Source organism: Topomyia yanbarensis, chromosome 2 (assembly GCF_030247195.1).
Source record: "Topomyia yanbarensis strain Yona2022 chromosome 2, ASM3024719v1, whole genome shotgun sequence".
Lineage (NCBI taxonomy): Eukaryota > Metazoa > Arthropoda > Insecta > Diptera > Culicidae > Topomyia > Topomyia yanbarensis.
The window spans coordinates 61,709,320-61,733,267 of NC_080671.1; the positions used below are offsets into that span (position 1 = coordinate 61,709,320).

General features: G+C 39.1%; 1 protein-coding gene across 5 annotated transcripts; it reads left to right on the forward strand.

Annotated features, from left to right (window-relative positions):
• Positions 1-634: 634 nt before the first annotated feature.
• LOC131686195 (tetratricopeptide repeat protein 8) lies at positions 635-22,300 on the forward strand. Of its 5 annotated transcripts, none has more exons than XM_058970432.1 (5): positions 635-751; positions 821-1,570; positions 5,898-6,055; positions 6,134-6,988; positions 22,088-22,300. In XM_058970432.1, exons 2-5 carry the CDS (start codon positions 1,390-1,392, stop codon positions 22,298-22,300), a joined length of 1,407 nt encoding a protein of 468 aa, XP_058826415.1. In that variant the 5' UTR covers positions 635-751; positions 821-1,389. The 5 variants fall into 5 exon arrangements, with proteins under 5 accessions (XP_058826415.1, XP_058826414.1, XP_058826416.1 ...); XM_058970431.1 differs by having other exon boundaries at positions 648-761; XM_058970433.1 differs by having other exon boundaries at positions 657-998; positions 1,057-1,570.
• The last annotated feature ends 1,648 nt before the right edge of the window (positions 22,301-23,948 follow it).

Consider the following 23,948-nt stretch of genomic DNA (forward strand, 5'->3'; position numbering starts at 1 on the left):
TATTTACGCTATTAATCACAAACATTAAATTTTTCTCGAATAACTTTGTGAAAGTACTCACCAAAAAATCTTACGTTTAGTTTTCTGCATATCTTTGACTTTAGAGTGTTTCTATTCAGCAGAAATTCCAACCTGACGTTAGCAAACGCTTCCTACCGTATTTTCGCCATTCTCCACCAGGTTGAACTACCGTGTGCTTTCCTCCGAAATGCTTCACGTATTTAGGAGCATGTTGCATTGAGCGACCTGAGTCGTTTCTCTCGGCTCTCTTTTTCCGCATTCCATTCGCGCAAAAGGTTACGTCTGTGTCTGGTTCCCTAGCTGCGGTACAGCAGCACATGGCGATGTGGCGTACTTCCGATCGTGAATGAAAACTACCAAGCCACCAAAGTTCCTCTAAATATTTGCAAGCGCGCTCTCTAACTTTGCAAGCCCACATTTCTCTACTACACTTGTTAACAAAAATTAGATTAGGAAGGTAATTGTAAATATAAACGAAATGAATTACATGTGGTTTCATTGCAAATATTTTGCTACCACCGGTAGCGTGTGCTGATGGAAAATGCTATACCTACCCTGTCCTAGCCGTTTGGCTGAGTGCGGTAGAATTACCATGGTCACGATTAACTACAAACAGACGAGGGCAAAACAAATATTGCACCAGCATAGGAAAATATTCAAACTTAATCACAGAAGGAAAGGAAACGACCAAGTTACAAGTATTTAAATTCATCGCTGTTTATTCGTCCCTGTGAGGATGAGTATGAGAAACCAGAGAATTTCGATTTCTTCATTCAGACAGGAAATTGCATCATTTCAGTAACTTTGCATCGTTAACTGTCAGTGCAAATCAGTGCGTTTGAGCAAAATTACAGTCAACAGGAACAAGCAAAGCAAATCGCAGCAGGAAAATAAAACTACGGAAAACATGCTGCCCAAGTGAGGTGTTCCACGAATTAATTCATCTTTCATCCGTTGGGCGAACTAAAAATCGTGTAGTAAAAAAGAATAAATAAGTTGCAAATTTAAAAACATCTACATTTTTGTTCGCCGTAGTCGTCGTCCCTTTTCTGGACCTGGCTGCTCTGATGGCAAAAAGTGGTCGGACCGGACCCCAAAAGTATTCCATTCCATAATAAAAGATTGCGCGAAAGATTGCAGTTAAAAATATCGGAGGAAGAGGTGGCCTGTGAAGCCCTGCTGTAGCGAAGAATTTGCAGCGAAATTAAGGGAAACGGACGCCGGATCCAGCGAAAAGGCACACAGAAAACAAGCGAATCTTTTGAAGCTCTCGATTTGTGTTTTTTGCCCCTCTTTATCAACGAGCCAACAAAAGACCATAGCGGAAAACCAAGAGAACAACGACAGTCCAGGAAAGAAAATTATATAATGGACAAATTTTTTGCAGCTGTATCATTATTTCGTCGTCGAAAATATGATGAGTGTATCGAGGTGTGCAACGAGCTGCTGCAGAATAATGCCCTTCATCAAGGTCCTTGGGAGCTGAAGATGCGATCTATGACCCAGCGAGTGTACATCGACGACATCGAGGCAGACGACGATGTGGCAGGTAAGGGTTTGCGGCAGGAACGTGCGTGTGAGTGTGTATGTGTGTGTATGTGGTAAGTGGCAACGACTTGGCGTGTAAGCTCGGTGGCAACAACAACAGCCCAGCCCACTCCTGATTTACACCCTGCAGCACTGCAACCGGCTACTCTGACTGCGCTGCACTATCTGCACTTTCGTATCGTACATTTATTTATGCACTCTGGCAGTCAGCTTCGCTTCTCTGTTTAATCTTGATTATTATTATACATATTTTTTGGTGCTTCTCATTTTTGTTACGCGAACGTGGCTTCCGAGCGTTGTTTTTATTTGATTTTTTTGCTGAAGACAGTAATTATACGAGAAGACGTGGGTTAAATTTACTCAGATTTTGAAAATTACTACTTTGCACCAAAAATGGTCGATCGTTGAGATTGTAGAACTGATTGTTTTTATGTGCCATTTGACCAAGGAATCATTAGGCTCCGGACTTTATGTAAGTTCAATGAGCTTTATATGAAGTGACAGGGAGGAAACTTTCGTTAAAATTTCTAAAATTTCTTCAGCATTCTCGGAATTATACGAAGATGTCGGGAAATTGAAGATTATTTTTTCGACAAACAAAAAAACTTAAAACTACCGTATCTTCTCAGCTATGGATAATAGTAGTTCGATGCCTTCGACAAAGCAGCTGGCTTTGAAGCATTTTAAAACTTTTCCGAGGAAGCTAACCTTGTATTTCTTCTAATTAAAATATTTGTTACTGCAGCGTCTGTTTAATAAACAACATTTCCGCTGAAATCGGAAATGTTGTTTATTAAACAGATTTTGCCGAATCGCAATAAAATTAATTTTTGCCGTTTAAAAATATGTGCGTTTACTTCATTAAAAATATCTCCAGGTGTGCCATGCCACTTTTGTGACACTTATTTCAAATTGTAGGTAATTTCGTTACCCATCGTTTATTACTAATCATTTTTGGTTACAATTACAGTTCGTTCGCAATGTATACATATAAGTAAAAACAATGCATTATTTAAAAAAAAATTGTTTAACTGTAATGTACCCAATTAAGTGCAATTTTTAAAAGTAGTTTCACTTGTGGATATTAAAGTTTGAAGTGAAGAAGCCTGCCAACTTTCGTGTGTCCTCCGGCGAGAAATACAGAAAAAATTGTTGAGAAAAATTGGTTTTTCGTAGATCTCATCTTGGCTAAGCAATCCGATTTCTCATTGCCCTCAATAAATCAATGCGAAGGCTTAAATCAATGGAGGGAGGGGGAGTTGGTAAGAGTTTCCATGTGAAAAAACACTTTTTTTTGCGAATTTTTGTAGAACGTGAAGCAAATTGATAAAAAATTTTGCACATTATAGTTTATCATTTCAATAATTTTTCTATGCATAAATAACGACTCGATAACGAAGCTTTTCAGTTTGTCGGCCCACATTTCGACTGTCGTCATTGGACCCTTGATCCTGGCCATAACGACACGGTAAGCATTGCCCCAAGGGTTGGCGTCTACTTCTCTGCACATCTCCTAGTAGCAGGTGGACTTGCTTAGTACTATCTCGCGTTTAAAAGCGGCCCTGCCGCCCGGAATGTTACCTTACACTCAAGTCTCACTGCCTCATGTCTTGCTCTCCGAACGCGTCCTTTGGCTTTTAGGTAGGCAGCCCGTAGGATGCTGAGTTTATCGCTCCACCAGTACGACGATGGTAGTTCCTCGACTCCATTTTCCTCAGCGTTGTTACATCACATGCTCTCGCTACTGTTTAATACGCCGTTGATCCTGGCGATCACGAAACCTACGTATGTGTTATCCGCCACCTGTTGGACAGGAAAACTGACCATTACTTGTATTGCAGCCATCACTGCACTATTCACAGCACCCTTCAAGGGACACTCTCAGGAACACACATGAGGAAGCTTAGGAGAGACAACTGATTTTCCTCTTTCGGAAATGTATAGGCTCATTAGAAGATGTTCCCACAATGGGATGGTCAGACTCTTGCTCTTTAAAACAAGCGTAGAAATTAGTCGTTGTCGGTGGCGTAGCGCTCTTTTGCATTATCGGAGCGTTCCTTAAATGAATGTTTCATTTTGTCCTCACGTAATTTATATGCATTTTCCACAGCATTTTCCACAGCGTGCCTTGTTTCTACAGTAAGTCGCTATAGACCCAATTGTTTACAACAACCGAAAGTCTTGCCTCGTGGCACAAAAAGGCGAACAGGTAGACTAACCCCGCCCAAAAGATCAAAGTTTGGAAAAGCAGATTCGGCGGAAGGTTCGAAATGAGGCTGGTGGAAAATAAGTTGTTTTCAAATACTCTTTGATTTTTTTTCCTGAACGCAATTGCTTGCGAACCAAAATTTTCACTGGCTGAAACAAAGGATTCTTGAAGGAGCGAACCCCACACTTTGTAATTAAGACCCCTGTTGAAGACTACACCATCAATCTCTACTTCCCGGGCGGGTACATAGACAAGATACTTCTTCGTACACGGCCAAGTCGTATTTAGTTAAATCTCGCATATATCGATGATGTTAAATGGCTCATCTTTGCCCTCATTCAAGTTTATTATGAATTAAATACCAAACTTATTACTGATACTTTTTGCATGTATCAGGCAACTAGTATTTGGAAAATTGGATTCGGAGATGATTATGACTTTCGTTGGTTTAGTTTTCGATAAACATACACTGAAAAAATAAATTAAGTTTGGACAAGGAAAAGTTTTTTTTTAAATAACTTTTTTCCTTAAAACTTGAATTTCTGCCGGTAGGTAGAGAACAAAAGATGGTTTTTTTTTTGTAAATCGACTTTAAATTTTTAAAATCGATTTTTTCAGTGTAGAAGTTGATCAATAATTTTTTGAATATTTTTATTCAAAAATTTAACTAATTTTATGAAAATCAATCCTAAACATTTTGCTGTGGGATTTGTCAATTTTGGACTATAGCCATTTGAAAAAAAATTGGTTAAAAAGTTTGACACTTTTGAATAGACAGTCTAGATCACTTTTGGCAAAAACAAAGTATGCAAAGTTGCTTTTTGTGACAAAGTCTTCATGTACAGAAAGTTTCATTAAAATCTGAGAGTGTGCTACCAACTCTGAATACGTTTTAGCGCGAAATTGGTCATTTGTGTTATGTTGGGTACGAAAAAAATACTAAGGAATGATGAACATATTTCTTACGCCAATCAAAGCAGAATGCCGTCAAATTGCATAGGGGTGGCCGGGGCAGTTTGGCTGAGTGCTATAGTTTGCTATAGTGATTTTGGTGGGGTACTAGGTCACCAATGTACCGACGTAATTTCAGGTGTTTTGGTGGTGTCGTTTGTACAGGAGCACGTTTATTCTTTTTTCGGCACTGGTGAGTAAATTTATGTTTCTGAAAAATAATATGTGTAACGCTAATCAAGTTACATCTGATTTCGAATAACTTGGTACTGCTGGAAAGGGTATTCAAAACCCAACAAAATGGTATAACGGTTACCAATGTAATCTTATATTTGTTGTGTAAATCGTGATTGTTCTCGGAAATATACATTGGGGTAGGTTGGCCGAGTTCTGTGCGGGGCTGGTTTACTGAGTTGTAAATTTAGTGTAGAGTAATGTGCACTTTGATATTTGCGAAGTACTTGTTCGTCAAATCGGAACGCCGAATGTATCTAGCTGACCAGCATCATTTTTGGTCCAATAAGCGAGTTAGACAAGATGGCGACATGCAGACTTTTCAGACCATGATGAAGATATAAGCAGCCGAATCGCATTAGGAATACTCAAGAACGATTATTTTGTTAGTAAAGCATGAAATAGGACCAAATTAAGACCAAAATGACTGCGTTATAAATAGTACTTATTATTTTTTATTTTTCTAATTAACGGTTTTTATCGGTTTTATCGGTATTTTCATTTTCTTTACCGAAAGTACCGGTTTATTAAATGTCTCCAAATCCAAAATGGCTCTTCTGTTTCAACTCTCCTACGTTTCCCCTAATAAAGTATACGTTACAATTGCATATCAATCAAGGGATCTATTCTTTATTTTTAACGATGATCTACTTCCACCCTGCTAAATGAGTTACTCTGCAGTTCGAATCGCTCGAAAAGATTTGCATTCTTCATCTTTGCTCGCAAATTTGACCGTATCTCGTGCTTATTTTTTCCAGCCTGCTTTCATTGCGTTTTATTGCACCTCTTTTCGCATTCATTTTTTATGATTATTCTGCCTGCATCGCATTTGCTATGTTCGCTCCGTTGCATGCATACATTTACCGGCTGGAAATGCGAAAATGCATTTTACCAAATTATACCTGAAATTATATACATTCTTTCGTGCGCGCAGAGGATATTTTGGACACACAGACCATCGCAACGGCTCCAAGACCGGGCACCTCGATTCGGACAGCGGCTGCCGTGGCTTCTGCAACGACGGCCTCGGGAAAGACAACGGCAGCTGGTGCCCGGCCTCGCACTGGTACCGGGAGACCAATTACCGGCATTGTAATCAAAATCATATTAATAGGCTTTTAAAAATGATCTACTGATGTGTGCTTTTTTTTTGGTTCCCCTTTCTGCCAGTCCCGACCTGGAACGCTTTCGCTGCAGCGACCTGGGTCCACTCTTGGCAACAAATCTGCACTGAAAACCGCAAGAACCGCAGGATCTGCCAGGAATATGCGTCTCGGGTCGGCCTCAATGTTTGCCGTTGGCGATCCAACCGGGCCACTGTTTCACATCTCACGTTTGCATCCGGATAAGTACGCCGAGAAGGATTCCATTTCGAAACCACTGTTTCAGTACCTGTACTACCACGAGGGTGAAATTCGGAAGGCGATGGCACTTTGCGATGCGGTTCTGAGCACTAAACGATCCGCTGCCGGCTGGTGGTGGAATACCCAGAAAGCACGCTGTCTGATTACAACCGGCAGTCCCAGGGAAGCTGAGCAGTTCCTTAGAACGGCTCTCAACGAACTGTACCATCCGGATACGGTGCTGCTTCTCGCTCGAATCTACATCAAAATTGACCAACCAACAGCCGCACTGGAAATATGTAAAAGTGCCCTTGAGAAACTGCCCAATGATATCACCATTTTGACCCAACAGGCACGAGTTTTGGAGCTGGTTGGAAATCTTACGGCTTCAGTGCGTCGCTATCGGCAAATATCTCAGCTGGATTCTATGAACACCGAAGCGTTGGCCTGTATAGCCGTGAGTTATTTCTATGGAAACCAGCCGGAAACTGCGCTACTGTACTATCGAAGAATTCTGTCAATGGGAGCACACAGCGCTGAACTGTACTGCAACATTGGACTCTGTTGTTTGTATGGCGGACAGCTGGATCTGGTGTTTCCTTGTTTTCAGCGTGCTATTCGAATGGCTACCAGTGCGGATCTGAAGCCCGATGTGTGGTACAATTTGAGCTTCGTTGCACTGGTAAGTTTCACGGTCCGGGGAAATGTTTCAGTTTTTCAGTTTAAATTAGGCTGTTTTCGTTGCTCGAAATATGCACAGGTTTTGTTATGTTCAATAAATAGTGAATTTAAAAATATCATTTCAAGGATTTCCAAGACTTCCTTGAATTTTCTAAACGTTTCAAATTTTAAAGATTTGAGTTTTTTATGAATTTTACTTGAATTACATATATCGGTTTATTCTATATAATAACCCGGGGTAGTTGACTGTGTTTTCAATTTTCGTTTTTTTTGTTTTTTAATTGAAGATAGATCGCGCAATGTAAAACACATTGCACAAAAAGGTGTAATGTTTGTCTAAATCTTAGAATTTTCAACGAGTCTAGTGAACTGAATTCAGTTTAATGGACATAAATATGTTACATGAAATTGCCATTGATTGAAATGTATCAAACTCAAACCAACGTTCATATTTACAACCTGCGAAGGAACACAGTGGATTAATTCTGCGAAGGTCAATTGTGTCCGATTTTATCATGTGAGGAATGTTGTAGTTTTGGGGAAACATGACCAAACGTGAGAGTCTACAAATAGCAATAGCGTGTTTCATCTAGTTCTGGAATTTTATTTTAAATCGAATTTTATAAGTGTTTCGAGCTCCCTTGAAGTTGTTTTACAAGTCACATACCGTAATCCCAAATCTACAAACTGGGATTTTTACAAAGGGAGGTTGACGGTTTTGTTTTAAGGATATTTTTCAAAGATTGAATCTTCAAGTAATTGGATGAGGTCGTGAATAAAACGAGCTCACTCACAGTACCAGCATAGACATTTTTCCAGCATAGTCTTAAGTTTGACAGTATCTCTGGAAAATTGGAGATGAAAATGGATTAATCCTTATTTTTAATTGTATAGTAATGGATAACGAATCACTTGTAACGTAACAGGTCTAAAATTCGAAAAAAATGGACCGCACAGATTGTATAGGATGTCTAACTTACATTTTTTTTACTACTTTGAGTCTACTTTTTGAAACAGTATTGTGAAAACCATAAACTTTTCATTACTTTTAGAGAAAACAAAGGCAGTGTGGTCTTCTGGTGCCCCTAGCGGAGTTTTAAGTTTTGCGCCCCTTTGGTGTTTACTTTTTCAGTTCGACCGTCAAACAATAATTTGTGTATATGGAAATAGCACACCTACTCTCTACTTAATTCATATTTGATTGCCGTCATTTCATGTAAATTCCCGCCACAAATCTTTTACTGTATATTTATGAAATCAATTCTCGGCGACGGAGGGAGCATCTGTTCATTAGGGTACCAACGGTATGTATGGGAAACAAGTAATCATCAAATTTAATAACCGGACGCACCTCGAAAAAAGTCTCTTCGCAAAAGTTTAACTCAATCGAACACGATTAAGAGGTTACGTAAGACGGCCAAAGTACAAACATTTTCAACCGTGGAAAAAAACACAAAAGAACCCTTAGAAGATTTAAAGATTGAATTCGAATGTTTTAAGCTAAATGACGTAGGATGTAATGAAACGTCGAGATGTCACCCTGATGTTTTTAAGATAGCCTTTATGGAACTTGGAAAATTCTGGATTTGAGTTGATATTAGGGTTTGAGAAGGATGCTTTAAATTTATTTTCTTTGTCAACTGTCACAGGAAATGCATGAAACAACGGATCTTGTCTCTTCTCGTAAAAGAATTGTTTTGACAGAAGTTGCCTCTCTGGTATTTTTAATTTTCAATCTGAGATTTTCAAATAAAAACCTAAAAAATTGTTTGTTTTTAATTGACAGCAGATTTAGACATTTCATGGATTTCTAAAACATTTGGCATACAAAAAAAGTTGCATTTCTACACTAAAGTTCCATCTCAATTCAAAAATTCTCCTTATACCACAAAGACATTTTTTCAACATTACACCAAATCTCGACGCCTTATGACATTATTATTCAATTGTGCTCAAATGCAGACTTTTTGCGAGGTACCTAACTTTTGAGGTGTGTCCGGTTTGAAAGTTCAGGAAGATTTTGTATATTGGCATTGTGGATTACCAGTCTAAGGGCCGTCGCAGCATTTCGGTTATATTCCAGACTGCACCCACTCATCTTTCAGCACAATCAAATGAAACAAAGATACTTTTATGATCTATTGCTGATTAAATTTTTCACATATTCTTCGTTTCAGTTTCTAATAAAATAGGTTGCAGGGTCCTTTACTATCAAACTCAGATTGTTCTACAAATTATATCCCCCATAATTTCTGTTTCTTACCTCCAATTTTTCAGTTTTCACTTTGCATCTGGTTCTTGGTCCGTGTATAAATTAATTCTACTGAATTGACCCAAATGATCCTAAAATGGATGTCGAACAAGATTCGTCCCCAGAGACTCCGAACTTCCACTTAAAGTCAAACACATTGAACTGGGTTCGACCATATCCGATCTTCTTTCGGATCAAAGATAGTCCGCGAAGTGTTATAACATTCCGCAAGACGCAGAAATATTCAGCTGTGTCAGATATCTCGAAAGTTCACCTTGATAAACTCACAATTGTAATATTTTGTCTAAAGCAAACAAATGACGTTACTGGCAAGAAGACATTCGTGAAAAACTAACGCGTTCACATGCCGGCTCACAAAGTTGAGATCGATGGTGTAGTTATCTATTTGAACTTGGTATGCGTGGATCTGGATATTTCAATAACCCCTTGCTCCAGTGAGCAAAGTTTTTGAGTGGCAATCGCACCAGGCGAGACTGCTTTGCGTCTTCTGCGACAAATATCGTCTGCATGATCGGTCTGGTCACCTGGTCTTAGACAGTTAACAAGAAACAAAGAGTTTCCCACGCTTCCAGGAACACCAAAAATCTCATGTGACATGTCAACCAGAGATTCAACTTATTCAACTTAGTGCAGGATTGGTTGGACCTAGGTTGGGAATCGGCAACTTTGAGATATTGCGGAACTCCTTCCGGCATCGAGGAGACTTCAATTTTCATGGTACGGCATGGGATTATCTTCTCGATGATAATTGATCTAGCTTACTCTACCACCTTTGCTACAGCTTTAAACAGGTGACATACTTTACTGCCCATGACTACATTTCCGTTCTCCTTGTTCCTATGCAACTGAGAAAACGAGTGGAAAAAGTTTGCAATTATTTTCCCCATTTGTCTTGTTCGTTGCTTATTCTGGACTAAGGGATAATCCATAAATGACGTACCATTATATGGGGGAGGGGGAGTTTTATATTATGTGATGATGTGTGACGACAGGGGGATAGGGGATCATGTCATGTTACATAGCTTTTTTAAAGGAGAATAACTAACATTTTATATTTTTAAATAATTTTACGGTGACAAGGGGGGGGGGGGGGAGAAATACCGTCAAGCTACGTAATTACCAGGGGGGTATTTAAAGTTTTGTGACGAAATGAGGGGGGAGGGGGGTGTTGAAAACCACTCAAAAAATGCCACGTCATTTATGGATCGTCCCTAACAGGACCGTGGCGTACTCTTCTGACGTCTGTGGTAGTGTCTCAGTTATGCGCCTTTTTGCTGTCTGCTTTGGTTTTTTTCAAACGGTAATTTTGTGTGTACCTGAGAATGATACTCCTATCCTGACTTGTTTTTATGACTTAACCCCACTTATTTTATAAAGATCAAGATTTCAGCGCTCCCCTAAAATTCGTGCTCTTGGCGGGGGCCAAACGCACGCTACCGCTCTACCCTAGTAGCAATTAAAGTTTTATGGTACTCTTGAAAACCTTCTTAAAACTTAGAATGCACTTGTAGTGTGATATAAAACTAGAATTGCTACTTGGGTAGGTTACCTTCTTCTGTGTGAATATTTTTTGGCGAAATTTTTCAATAATCAGATAAAAATTTGCATAAAATAGCAAAAATATTTTATGAGTTTTTTTGCTAACGCAAGCCTGTACCGAAAAAAAAATAATTTCCTAAATGGAATGAAAATGATCCCACGATGCATGAGTTCATGCGTCGTTTTCTGCAACGAAGTATTTTCGTGCATTGTAAATATGTGTTACTATGTCTTAATTGCCGCAAGGTTCTACTGTATCGATCTTGTTGGCTATTTTCGGAAAATTTGAGACTAAGAGAAACGAAAGTAATGAAATTGAAAGACGGATAGGTATTCTAGAGCGAATCAGTTATAAACTTAGAACGGAATACTAGAACTAGGCAGGCTCATATGGGCATGATCAAAAGGACGGCGGCGGTAAAACATGATGATGAGTTATGTTCTACCATAGACCATGCGGTAGACTTGGGTGCAACGCCCAACTCCTACTCTGCAGAAGGCAAAGAATTCTTCACATTTCCTTTCGATCACGCCCATATGAGCCTGCCTAGTTCTAGTTTTCCGTTCTAAGTTTATAACTGATTCGCTCTAGAATACCTATCCGTCTTTCAATGTCATTACTTTCGTTTCTCTTAGTCTCAAATTTGCCGAAAATAGCCAACAAGATCGATACATTGTAAATATGTAGTAGGTTTCGTTCATTTCACGGACTGAAAAAGTGGCCAGTGGCGTAGTAAGAAAATTTTTCGGGGGGGGGGGGATATGATTTTTTTTTTGTATATATATGAAAAAATGTTCAAAAACATTCTGAGCAGGAAAAAAATGTTCAAAAACCAACAACTCAGGGAACGGGTTTGGGTAGTCAAGGTAGGAAAGCTAGCTGTTGGTATAGAATAAATGCTCTTTCCCTACGAGGACAATCTGGGCGGTAAACTTCAGACTGTCTAATTTACTGAGCCCTTCAGTTCCCTTGTGCCATTCAGTATCACTTCCTCGTTGAGCTTCCAACTGGTTCGCGAACTACTCGGTCTAGTGTCCGACGATAGATCTAGCCTACTCCAACGAAAAGTTCCCCGGCGAGAGAAGTTCGAGCCAACCAGCCAGGTGCTGCGGTCAGTTCGGCGATTCCGGTAGAGTAGGGCATCCGGTTTGATGGAGCCCCGGCGTGACTGGTGGTGTATCGTCGCGGTCTCGTTCCCGGCGGTGAATCTGACTGTAAGCTGACGGAGAGGTCCCAGACGAAAGAAGTTCTCTCGATACTGATTCCTATTTGGTTTCAGTACCACAACTTCTTGAGCCCTTTGACTCTGTAACCGGTGCCATTTAGCACCGCGACTCCTTTAAGCCATTTAGTTCTTTTCTTGGGCCATTTAGCACTACTTCCTTGATGGTCCATTCAGTCCTCGATTTGTTCGCGAACAACTCGGTCTAGTCCCCGACGATGGACCAGACCTACTCCGACAGAGAATTCCCCGGCGAGAGAAGTTCTCCCGAGATCGAGCTAAAGCTAGTTCGGCGAAGCAGGGTATCCGATGCACTGGTGCGCCGATGACTCGCGACTAGTGGTGTCTCGTCGCTGTCTACTCAGTCTAGTCCCCAGCGGTGAATCTAGCTTACGCTAACGGAGAGTTCCCTGGCCAAAAAAGTTTTCCCAATATCGATTCTTCTTTGGTTTTTGCTATTTTTCTATCAAAACAACGGGTGGGGTGCCGTGGTCGGTCTGGCGAATCCGCATGGAGCGTGACGTCCGGTTCGCTGGTGTTTCGACGACTCATACTCGCTGCTCTGTTGCAGTCTATTCGACCAGTCCTCGGCGTGGATCTAGCTTATACGTGCGGAGAGTTCCCTGGCGGTGATTGCTCTCCCGAAACCGTTGTTCGATGTCCATTCCGCTGTAAGACGGTCCTGATATACATCAGCGGTTCTCAACCTTTCTCGTACCACGGACCCCTTAGATATTACACTGGGTTGCTGCGGACCCCCACAGATAAACATCAATTTTGTATGCTATCAATATGTTATTTTCAATTTGTTATATTTTTCTTCGCGGACTTCCAGCAATGGTTGAGAATCACTTATCTACATCATATCTCTGTTTACTGCGTTCCACGTCTCTACGTCGCTTGTCATTCTGTAGGCTACATTATCCGGGTTGATGTCCGGTCCTCCCGTTTTAAGTAGCTCCCTGCACGTCACTTCAAACCTCGGACATTCAAAGACTCTCCTCGGACATTTAAAGACTTCAAACGTCGGACATTCAAAGACGCTCCAGGCACAGTGTTGACGTTGCGTACCCACACCGATGAAGATACTCCTTAAGCAGCCGTGGATCGGTAGGAGCTGTTTCAGGTGGAAGGTCATCTCACCGTGCTTTCTATTAACCCACGTCGACAGGTTTGGATGAGTCGGTAGGTCCACTTTCCTTTCTCCGTATTATCCCATTCTTGCTGGTACGTCACCATCGCATCGATTCTCATCATCTTCCTCACGTTTCTGACGTTTCATTTATTGTAGCACTTGATATCCTCCGTCAGGGTAATGCAGATGGGGATCATCTCGGCGTCAAGGCATACTGCCTCCGATACGCAATCGCAACTCGTACGACAAGCAGTCGAAGCGTCCTGTTCAGCTTGGTTTTGATTTTCAGCGCCCAAGCAGGAGCACCATATCGCAGTATCGATAACGAAACATTAGACAAAGACCCGACATTTCGCATGTGTAATCAACGTGGTTGTTTAAGCTCAATCAGTCGTCGATTATCACTCCCAATTGCTTCAGTGCACGCTTCGATGCATTCACATGCCCTTCGATGGTGATCTGTATCCGCTGAACCGCTTTGTAGTTGCTGTCCAACAACAAATCCGTCTTGTAGTGAGCTATTTGCAGCTTGACCCGTTCCTCCAGCTCTCGATCGCATCTATTGTCTCCGTCACCGACACCTCCATTTCTTCAAGTATCTCGCCGTTATTGACACATCGTCCACGAAACCAACGATTTTCAACGAGTTCTATCGAAACACTTTTATTTTTTAATACGAGTTTTTCGTAAGAACCACAAAATGACTTTCGTTGGCTTATTACGAAACAGCTTCATTCAGCAAACGAGTCGTTCGCTGTTATATACGAATATCTTTATAATATTTACGAGCACCATTCGTCAAACCGTCCACGTCAAAAGAGCAATATGGAGCCATTGTTGGTATTCGTCAGATAATTGTTGTTGTCTGACTATTTAGTAGTCGTATCCGTGTCCGCCAGTTGCAGGAAGATTTTCTGAACCTCTTTCGCTTCCAGTTGATTCAGAATCTGGAGCAGTACAGCATCAGTTGAGCCGTCGCGAACTGCTCGTTGATTTTGTATGAATAATTTTGAGTTTTTCTCTGCCGGAGCAATATCGGTGCTGTCAAATATCGATCCTAAAAAATCGAATGCGACCAACGAAATCGTTTGTAATATACATAAACGTTTATTAAAATAAACAAAACATTTCATTTCATTCTCGAAAAATAATGTCGTTATCAACGATAACATTCGTGCAGTGTACATTAAATGTGTAAAATGAAATGAACAAAACTTACTATTTACAATGCACGAAAATACTTCGTTGCAGAAAACAACGAATGAATTCGTGCATTGCATGATTCATTATATTCACGAATTCATATTATCAGTGCATCGTACATCCCATTCCAAAGTGTTGGGCAGAGAATGGAGCCCTGAGTAACGTCCGCTGCGACACGCATTGCCTTCTGCCCTTTTGTTCAGCTGGTACATCTACTCTTCAGTAGAAGTCCTGAAGTAGCTCTTCAGGATCTGGCTCATTCTTTTATGCCACGCTGCGGCATTGGTCTATTCGAGGCTGGATGGCCCGGTGACTTCCCTGACTTTGGCAGCAACATCAGTTTCTGCACCTTCCTCATTTCGGGGATTACCATCATCTAAAGGCTTCAGCAGTAGCATCCTGAACATGTCCGGATATTCGCAGTACCGACCCTTTTTGGCGAGAACCGGTACTACGGTACTGAAGCCCTCAGTACCGGTAGTACCGGTAAAGTACCGGTACTCGAATATTTTCTTTTTAAATTTGAAAAAGCTTCAAACTGAAATTGAATGCTCAAACTGATGATCGTATTCCCAGATGATTGATTCGTGCTGATCAAAAAACATGTGTATTGTTTTTAATTGCTTCGGAAAGGCAAGACTCATTTCACAGAAGATATTTTTCGTATAGGGCACCTTCTTTTATTTCGAAATCTGTGCCACTTTGCAAGTGGTGCGACTTTCGTCGACCTGAACAGATGGTAAATGTATGAAACCCTATTAACAACAGTAAATCAAAGCGAGAATGGCAGTAAATCCGAGCAGGTTAATCGCATTTCCTTTCTTGCTTTTCTGAAAATTGGTTTCGACCTTTATGTCGTTTGCCTACTATGCCCTAATGCATATCAAGGCTCCTTGCTTTCCTGTAAACTATGGAGTTTTGCTGAATTTTCAGATCACCAATAATTACAAGTCGCCCCATTTGAAGCAGTGCACCAAGTTTAAAACTGTTAGCTACTAAATCGCTGTTCGTTCTTTTATAGATAAAGGTTTAAGAGCAAATCAGACATGACTTAGACCATAGTCTTATTACGCGCCACCCAGTGAATAATGGAAACCAAAGAGAATGTTTTAACTTTTAGAATTATTATGATGATGGCCCGACCTCATTCCCACACAAAGGTGTCATCTCTGGCTTTTGTTCAGTACCGGTATTACGGTACTAAAAATGGGTCGGTATTCCCGGGATTTTCGGTACCGGTATTACCGGTACCACAACCCTACCGGATATGCCAGGATCGCAGCTTTCAGCGCCACGGTTGGTATTCCATCCGGACCGGGGGGTTTCTTTGATTTTAGTCACATCGACGCGTCTTTGAGCTCGTCGTTAGTCACTTGCCACTCGACTGTGTTACCTCCTTCTTCTTCGCCGTACGGTGTCGGTGACCAGGTAGTCCCCCAGGGATTGGCGTTTATTTCTCAGCACAACTACTTATGGCAATTGGCTTGCTAAGCTTGATCTTCCGTTTTAAAGAGTCCCTACCTTCTAGATATGTCGCTTGCACTCCTTTCTCACTCTCCATCTTGCGCTCTGAGTCCGCCTTCTGGCTCTAAGACAAGCAGCGTGTAACGTACTGAGTAACCAGTAAGCTGCACGCCGTCTACTGCATCGCCCTAGTTTTCGTGATATTGTAACGTCACAAACCGTCACAATCCTTCTTGTTAGCCGTTAGCCGTATCAACGTACTTGATTCCCTTGTTCGCCGAAGTAACTCAACAAAGAGGTTTTCGTTAAAGGCTTTCGTCTTCCACTTTAGCTTGTCGCCCGTCCTTCTTCGTGCTGCAGCAGGGTTCCATTGGCCGATGCGGTAGCGAATCGCCTGGTGGTATCTATGGAGATACTTCTTATACACTCTCCATTCCATGTTCGCCGTCAGTCAAGGACTACAAATTGTGACGAAATTTCTCTCGGTACCGATATCCATTTCGTGAACCATTAAGCTCCTAGCTCCTCGCTTCGCCGCGATCTACTCGTTATAGTCCTTGGCGGTTGAGCTAGCCTCCACAACGTGCCGACAGGTAGGTGTCGAGTCTGCAGCCAATTTTCACTACAAGGAAATATTTTCACAAAATAACTTTTGCAAAGGAAACTTTGAGAGTTTCATTTAAAATATTAGGCATTTTTTTATTTAACATATTCAATTTTTTCAAATTTCTCCAAAATATTTCGGGGGGGGGGGGGTTTCATCCCCAAACCCCCCCCCCCCCCCCCCGCTACTACGCCACTGAAAGTGGCCGCTTAATGAACGGAAGTTTTCGTAATTTTACATAGTTAGTGTACACTGCATGAATGTTATCGTTGATAACGAAATTCTTTTACGCGAATGAAACTAAATGTTTCGTTATTTCAATAAATGTTTGTATATAGCACGAACGATTTCGTTTGTCGCACGAATTCATTTCCCTTCACCGAAGAAAAAATTTCGTATTTATTTACATATTATTTTTTTCCTTCCATCTTTTAGGATCGATTTCGCATAACATCAATTTTAGTACAAATTTACTATTTAACATGGCGACCTTTATTACACATTTATGCTATAACACTTCGATATCTTTAGAAAGGTTTCTTTATTTGTTTAACCTTTTAATATGATGGTTGCAAATTTTAATTTAAGGGGGTATATATTAAGATGAATAAAATAACTTTTTCATTTATTATTTAAACGTCATTGGAAAGTTTATTATTTAAACGTCTATGCAAAGTTTGTAAAGAAACTTTTTTAGAGAAAATTTGTTGAAGATACAAAATTATCTATCTCTTAAGAGAAAAAAGTTATAAATCGAAACAGATGTACAAGTCGACATACCCCTTTAAAAACGGTTTTTTTACATAACTTTTTTATTTGATTTTTGGCATTTTTCCATTGTTTCAAAAAGTTGTAGATGCTTTAAAAATACATTTTTGGCTGAACCTTCCAACTCGCTATCTCTTCGTTTTAAAGATTTTTGGCTATTTTATAATTTGCTCAATCCAAATTTAAGGGGCTACAGTTTGCAGAGTAGCAGCTAGTAGCAGCTAAACTTATTATATTTTTGTTCAGCAATATATGCCCCATCAATACATATATAATTCATCGTGTGTCCCACATTTCACCCTATTTTTTCAGCATAAGTTTTTTTTCTATATTTCAACAAACTGGCCCAAAAACTTTAGGGTTAGTTTTACAGTTTAATCAACGATGCTTCTCGAAATTTGGAAACCCTGATGTGTTTCGTTCATTTGTTATGGTAGATTATGTGAAAAAAGTTGTGTCCCACATTTATACGTTCACAACGAAAACATTTCATTTTTGGTTACAAGTTTCATTTGCATTGACATGTAATCATTAAGATTTTATATATTTCTTGCTCTGAGCTTGTCCGAGAATGATTTGAATGCTTTAGTTTATCAAGCAAATACTGCATCGAAAGAAACTTGTATTAAAAAATGGTGGGAATTCGAGTGTTTATTTTTACTAGATAATTATGTGAATAAAGCATTTTTTTGAGAAAAACTACAAGGGGCAGTCCTAATGGGGTTGCACGAACTGTTGACGTAGGACTATACTACTTAATATAAAATGTTTATTTTCTTAGTACATTTAGAGTAATAATAAATCAAATATATTTCTTACGTATAGTTTAAGCACAACCAATCAACATCGAATGTTATTGAAACAAACCTTCTTGGTTGTTAGGTAATTTCATTTGTAGTAGGTGATCGAATCTGATTAAACTTATTTGAGAAGATCTGAAGGAAAAAAAACAGAAAACCGTGACCGAACTAATATCTTTATTGCACAAGATCAACTTTTAAAAATTGTAAAAACTTTTCGATTGTGTGTGGTGAAAACCCCGGACCGGTGAAGAAAAATCAAATTTTAGACAATATAATCACATTACATTATTGTAACTTTCCTAAAGTACGCATACAAATGTAGCGAATGCAGTGGTCTTAATCATATATCGAAACTATAAATATACAAGAATTAAATACAATTTTACTTATGGACATAGATTCGCTTTTGCAACGGTTTTTGAGTGGCAGTGTATTAATTCATAAGTAGGCTTCGTAGTATGTACCTATTAGCAGAATCTAAATAGGATAGGCTTAGTGGAAATGAATCACGTGAAGTGAAAATGAATCATTGAATTGATCGAATGTAAATAATAAACTTTCGTTGTGCTTTCCATCGATCCGCGTAAATTTGTTGCTAAGAAAGTTTTCGTCTTTGCACAACGAAAGCACAGATTGCAATCATGCAGGTTACGCATGCAATGCAAACAGGGTGTTTCGGTCAAAAATATCTTTTTACCATCTGTAATAACTGAAACAGAAAAAAAATCTATGATAAATTTCCGAAAAATCTGTGAAAAATCACAATATTTCCAAAAATCTCTGAAATTTTCATCAAAATGCCAAAAATCTGCCATCTGTGAAAAAGAATCTGTGATCAAAAATTGTGAAAAAAAATCTGTGGCATTACAGAAAAATCTGTGAATATGGTAACCGTGCTAACAAATTAGATATACCTACGTACACATTCGCCTCAAACAGTGAACCCAAGCGCACAAAGCAAAATGAGTCAACTCTGATGTTTATGGGTAGAGCGAAAGAGACAACTAGTACCACGACACTATGTTAACCGTGTTAGCAAATGGAGCTCGAATGTACAAGCGATTTTGTGTACGAATATTGTGTTCGATATTGTACATAAAAATCCGCTGAAAACGAACACAACACAAAAGAAAGCATAGTGTTTGAACGGACAAACCAGTGTAACGGACTTCTAACTCAGCTACACTGGCTGTGAAAACACACAGTGCAATGATCTGTTCCGCCTGCCGTTCAACAGGCAACTCAGCTTGTTCGGCCAAATCTGTTCTTTAGATAGTCGGTTATGACGTCATTCATAGAAACGTAGTGCGCTAGATACACAAATCATTCGTGCCGGACTTGAGAAGCGCTATCTTCTGTGTGTAAATGCGTGATATTTTGACTAGGTTGCACATTATTTAAATTTTTAATGCCATCATATCATAAATCTTTGGGTTTATCTATTGGAACCTGTTCTTAGAAGTATTTCGGGGCGATATGTACAAAAAATTTGAAAATTTGTTGTGAGATGACTGAATTATATACGTTTAAAATTGGACCAGTTTTCGTTATATACCATTTTTGTAGAAGTTGCAAAGTGCACCTCCATATCGAAAACAAAGACGTAGTCCTACGTCAAAACGTATTTTTTTAGTGAACGTGTAACTTTTTTTATTTCAATTATAGAGGTTTTAAGCTTTGGGACATTCGCCTCTTTTTTGGGTTATAAACATCTTATTAGAAAAATCTATAACCCTATGTGCGGGGTTGGGAATCGAACCCAAGTGAGCTGCGCACAAGGCAATCGATTTAAAAACTCCGCTGTATGTGCCCCTCTGATGCCGGAACTCTATTTTTCACTTAAGGTGCCAAACCAATCAAACAAAACGCATCAAAGTTTTCAAATTTCGAGAAACATCGTTGATTAGACATTAAAACAAACTCTGTATATTTGGCCCAGTTTGTTTGAATAGAAAAAATGTTATCCCGAAAAAATAGGGTAAACGTATAAATGTGGAACACACTATAACGCAAAAAGTTAAGCTACAGTCAAGTAAATGTATTTTTACAACATCTTCAACTTTTCCAAACATTGGAAAAATTTCTAAAAATCAAATAAAAAAGTAATATCCGAAAAACTGTTTTAAAGGGGTATATCAACATGTACATATGTTTAACTTTATAACTTTTTTCTTTTAAGAGATAGAAATTCAACAAATTTTCCCCAAAAAGTTTCTCTACAAACTTTCCATAGACACCTTACCATTTAAAAAATAAATGAAAAAGTTATTTTATGCATCTTAGCATATACCCCCTTAATTAAAATATAGGTCATTCCACGCGAAGTGATCGAAAAAAGATGCAAACTTGAAATCGACCTTCACGGATTTGAACCAAATTTGAAGGAATTGTTCATCTAGGGCCGATAAATTCCATGGGAGCACCCCCATTTTGACAAATTGCCAAAACCCTTGATTTTCTTTTGATCATATCTTCAGTTCTATTTACTCTAGAATCATACCGCAAGATGGTTTTTGAAGAAAATTGTTCAAGGAGGCTAGAAAAAAAATATTATTTTTTGGCGGTAGTGCTGCCAACTATGCGTTCTTTTAAGATAAATAATCAAAGTTAATTTTTCTTTCAATACATATATTTTAATTTTGAAAGTTCTAATGCCACCGTGTTCCTCAGACATTTTTACATAAAAACACTTATAATTTCAATATAATTTGAGCGCGTCCTGCTATACACTGTTTTGTAGGGAAAAAAATTCCTTTTCTCATATAAAAATCCATTTTTATTGGTCAAAATAGAGAAAATTTTCAAACGGTCATAAAAATCGACCATGATCTGCTAGAAGCAAATCAAACACGTGTTTTTATAATTTTTTCTCTACTTTCGCGATAAATTATATGTGAACTCAGAATACTCAAGTTGGTTTTTTATTCTTGTGCACTTGTAATTTTATATGGGAAATTGCGATTTTTTTTTTGCTTAAAATAGAGTATCTCAGGATGCGCTCAAATTATATTGAGATTATTAGTGTTTTGTATGTAAAAATGTCTGAGGAACATTATGGCATTAGAATTTTCAAAATTAAAATACATGTATTGAGAGAAAAGTTAAATTTTATTATTTAACTTAAAAAATCGCCTAGTTGGCAGCACTGCCACCAAAAATATATATTTTGTATAGACTCCTTGAACAATTTTCTCCAAAAACCATCTTGCTGTTTGATTCTAGAGTAAATAGAACTGAAGATATGATCAAAAGAAATTCAAGGGTTTTGGCAATTTGTCAAAACGGGAGGTGCTCCCATGGCCCGAGGGATGATTAAATTGACACAAAAATGTGGATTTTTATATGTTGGCCATAGATGAACAATTCCTCCAATTTTGGTTCGAATCCGTTAATCATAGCAACCCTGTTAGAATAGCTGCATCTGCCATACCCGAGCGGTGGGGGATGTCATGATTAAAATAAAATCCACTTGTTTTGAAGTCATTCCACTTCTTTTGTTAATAACTTTTCTCAGCGAATTTTACAAACTTACCATTGTAAGTTCCACGAATGTGTTCAGTAGAAGAAACCTTAAGAAATATATAGTGTTCTCATGAATTGTTTGATGAGGTGATTTTTTAAGAATTTATTTTTAATTTTAACCGATTTTCCGTACTAATTTCCATATTCCGTACTAATTCCATCCATGAAATTTTTGGAGGGTCCGTAGACACAACTGGTCGGTACCAAAATTTGCACAACATTTTACCAAGAAGGCGTACCCCCCTTTTGCAATCCATCCAACCTCCATATTTGGAAAGTGTATGAGTGAATAATCCTACTGATCCGCAAAGGCGCTACTAAGGAGATGAATAAGATATTGTCTACTCTATGTAAAATATTTGAATATTTGAAACTAAGCGCTCAAATTTTGCACCCCTATTGGTTTAAGAAATCTAAGAGTAATTCGATATCTACACGACCGATCTCCTTTATTTTGATTTTGCTTAAGCTTTGGATATTCCGCAATATTTATTTCGACATTCCTCTAGACACGACCGATATAACTAATTTTAAATCTTTTTTTATTCACTTTGACATCCCATTCAGACAACCGGAGACGTCCATCTGGCTCGCCGCTGCCTTCGCCTCTGCATTGCCACCAACGGATCCCACGGACCGGCACTGAACAACATGGCCGTGATGGTTGCCCGCCAGAAACAATTCGCCAAAGCCAAATCCTATCTGATGTCCGCAAAAGTCGCCCTGCCAAACTGCGACGAAATTTTGAATAACTTAGAATATATAGAAAATTTCGAATAAAACCATGGCTTAGTACCAATTTGGTGGATTCTTTTGTCGCCGTTTGTTTCGTTTCCATCTTTGCATTCCCGAAAATCATAGTCAGCGAAGCGTATCGGGCTCAAATTTCGTTTCATTATACGACCCTCCGTTCCGGACCGAATGATTGCTTCTTCCAACGCCAGAATCTCCATCGCGAAATGATCTTCTCGTTTAGTGGACACTTGGGTGTACGGCCGCTACACGCACAACTGTCCCATGCTACAGTGGATTCCCTGTGTACTTGGGACAATCATGCGCAGAGGCAGTGTAAGAAACGTACCAAAAATGTCTTTCCTGGTGCTATCGGAGATTTTTTACGGCCGTAGCCAAGCAACACCTGGACATTATTTTGAAATGATCATAAATTAAAGATTTATTTTTAGCAATTTGTTGTGTCCAAGCTTTCAGGAGTTCGTATCGGCCGGCGTCGCGTTGGGACGAAGGAAGGGTATAACGCGTCGCGTCGCCAACTGCTTTTCCTTGCCATATAGGTAGCCGAGAATGCCCTTCCACCAACTGTTGACTCGGTTCGTGTAGGCTGTGAACGGTTGGAATTTTTCAAGTTCCTTTTCGCCGTCTGCAAACGTCCAAAGGCTGTCAATAAAATGAGGATATTTTTGGAAAACCTGATTCCTGGGATATCATACAAAAAGAATCCTTATCCACATCGTACGTTGGATCGCGATAGTTAGCTGGGCAAAATGTTGATCAATAATGTCGTTTGAAATGATATATTTTTTGTCTGATGCGAATAACCCGTTGTTGATGCATTATAAGATAGATATAACCTACAGTGCCGTACACAAGTTAAACAACTGGGTAGAAAAAAATTGTTTTTCATGGGTGTCACTTAAATAGGAACACTTACAAGTGACATACACTCACATGTACACTAATATAATTTAAATGCTATAATTCTTAATGGAGAAAATTTAGGTAAAAACTATTTCTAGAGAAAATTTTCAATAGGACGTAAGTAACATTGAGAGCCTCTCTTTGTTTACTTTCTCTTTCGTTTATTACGACGTCATTACAACAATTTGCACTAATTTTTCAGTACATATCGAAAGCCGACGGTTTTGCTAGAATATTATGCAAAGAGTAGAGTAGTAAATGTTGAAATGGCCGAGTAATGAACAGAAGAGAAAGACCTCAAAGAGAATCTCTCATTGTTACTTACGTCCTATTCTAAATTTTCTCTAGATTTTTTTCTTCGTTAAGGATAAAATTGTTTTAAGCCATTGACGGATTGACGCTAGCTCCAAAAACTCAAACACTATTTGTTTTTATGAGCAAACCTCATGTCCTGCGTGATGTCCCGCAAGAAATAACCTGTCTAATAACTGATTTAATTTAAATTATGTTGGTAGCACTGGTTGAACATATTTGATGGCGAAGGACAAGAGCCGAACAAGTGCAAATTTTAATGAACCCTTCTATGATATTCAAACATGTGAGCGGATCAAAATAATGATATCTCCTGCTTTATCTAGAACATAATAAATATTTTGACAAATGACAGAACCCGTAAATAAAGAACGGGCTAGTTATTTATCGATTTCGCTTTTCCTTCAAAAAAACGCACCCAAATAAGTTTCGAGATTGTTCATAAATATTGTCGAGCAAG

What these genes read in the sequence shown, in the direction of transcription:
- LOC131686195 (XM_058970432.1), top strand. Translation starts at nt 1,390, where the DNA reads ATGGACAAATTTTTTGCAGCTGTATCATTATTTCGTCGTCGAAAATAT. An exon ending in GGAGACCAATTACCGGCATT is followed by an intron (nt 6,056 to 6,133) that starts GTAATCAAAATC and finishes CCTTTCTGCCAG; the next exon opens with TCCCGACCTGGAACGCTTTC. An exon ending in ATTTGAGCTTCGTTGCACTG is followed by an intron (nt 6,989 to 22,087) that starts GTAAGTTTCACG and finishes CATCCCATTCAG; the next exon opens with ACAACCGGAGACGTCCATCT.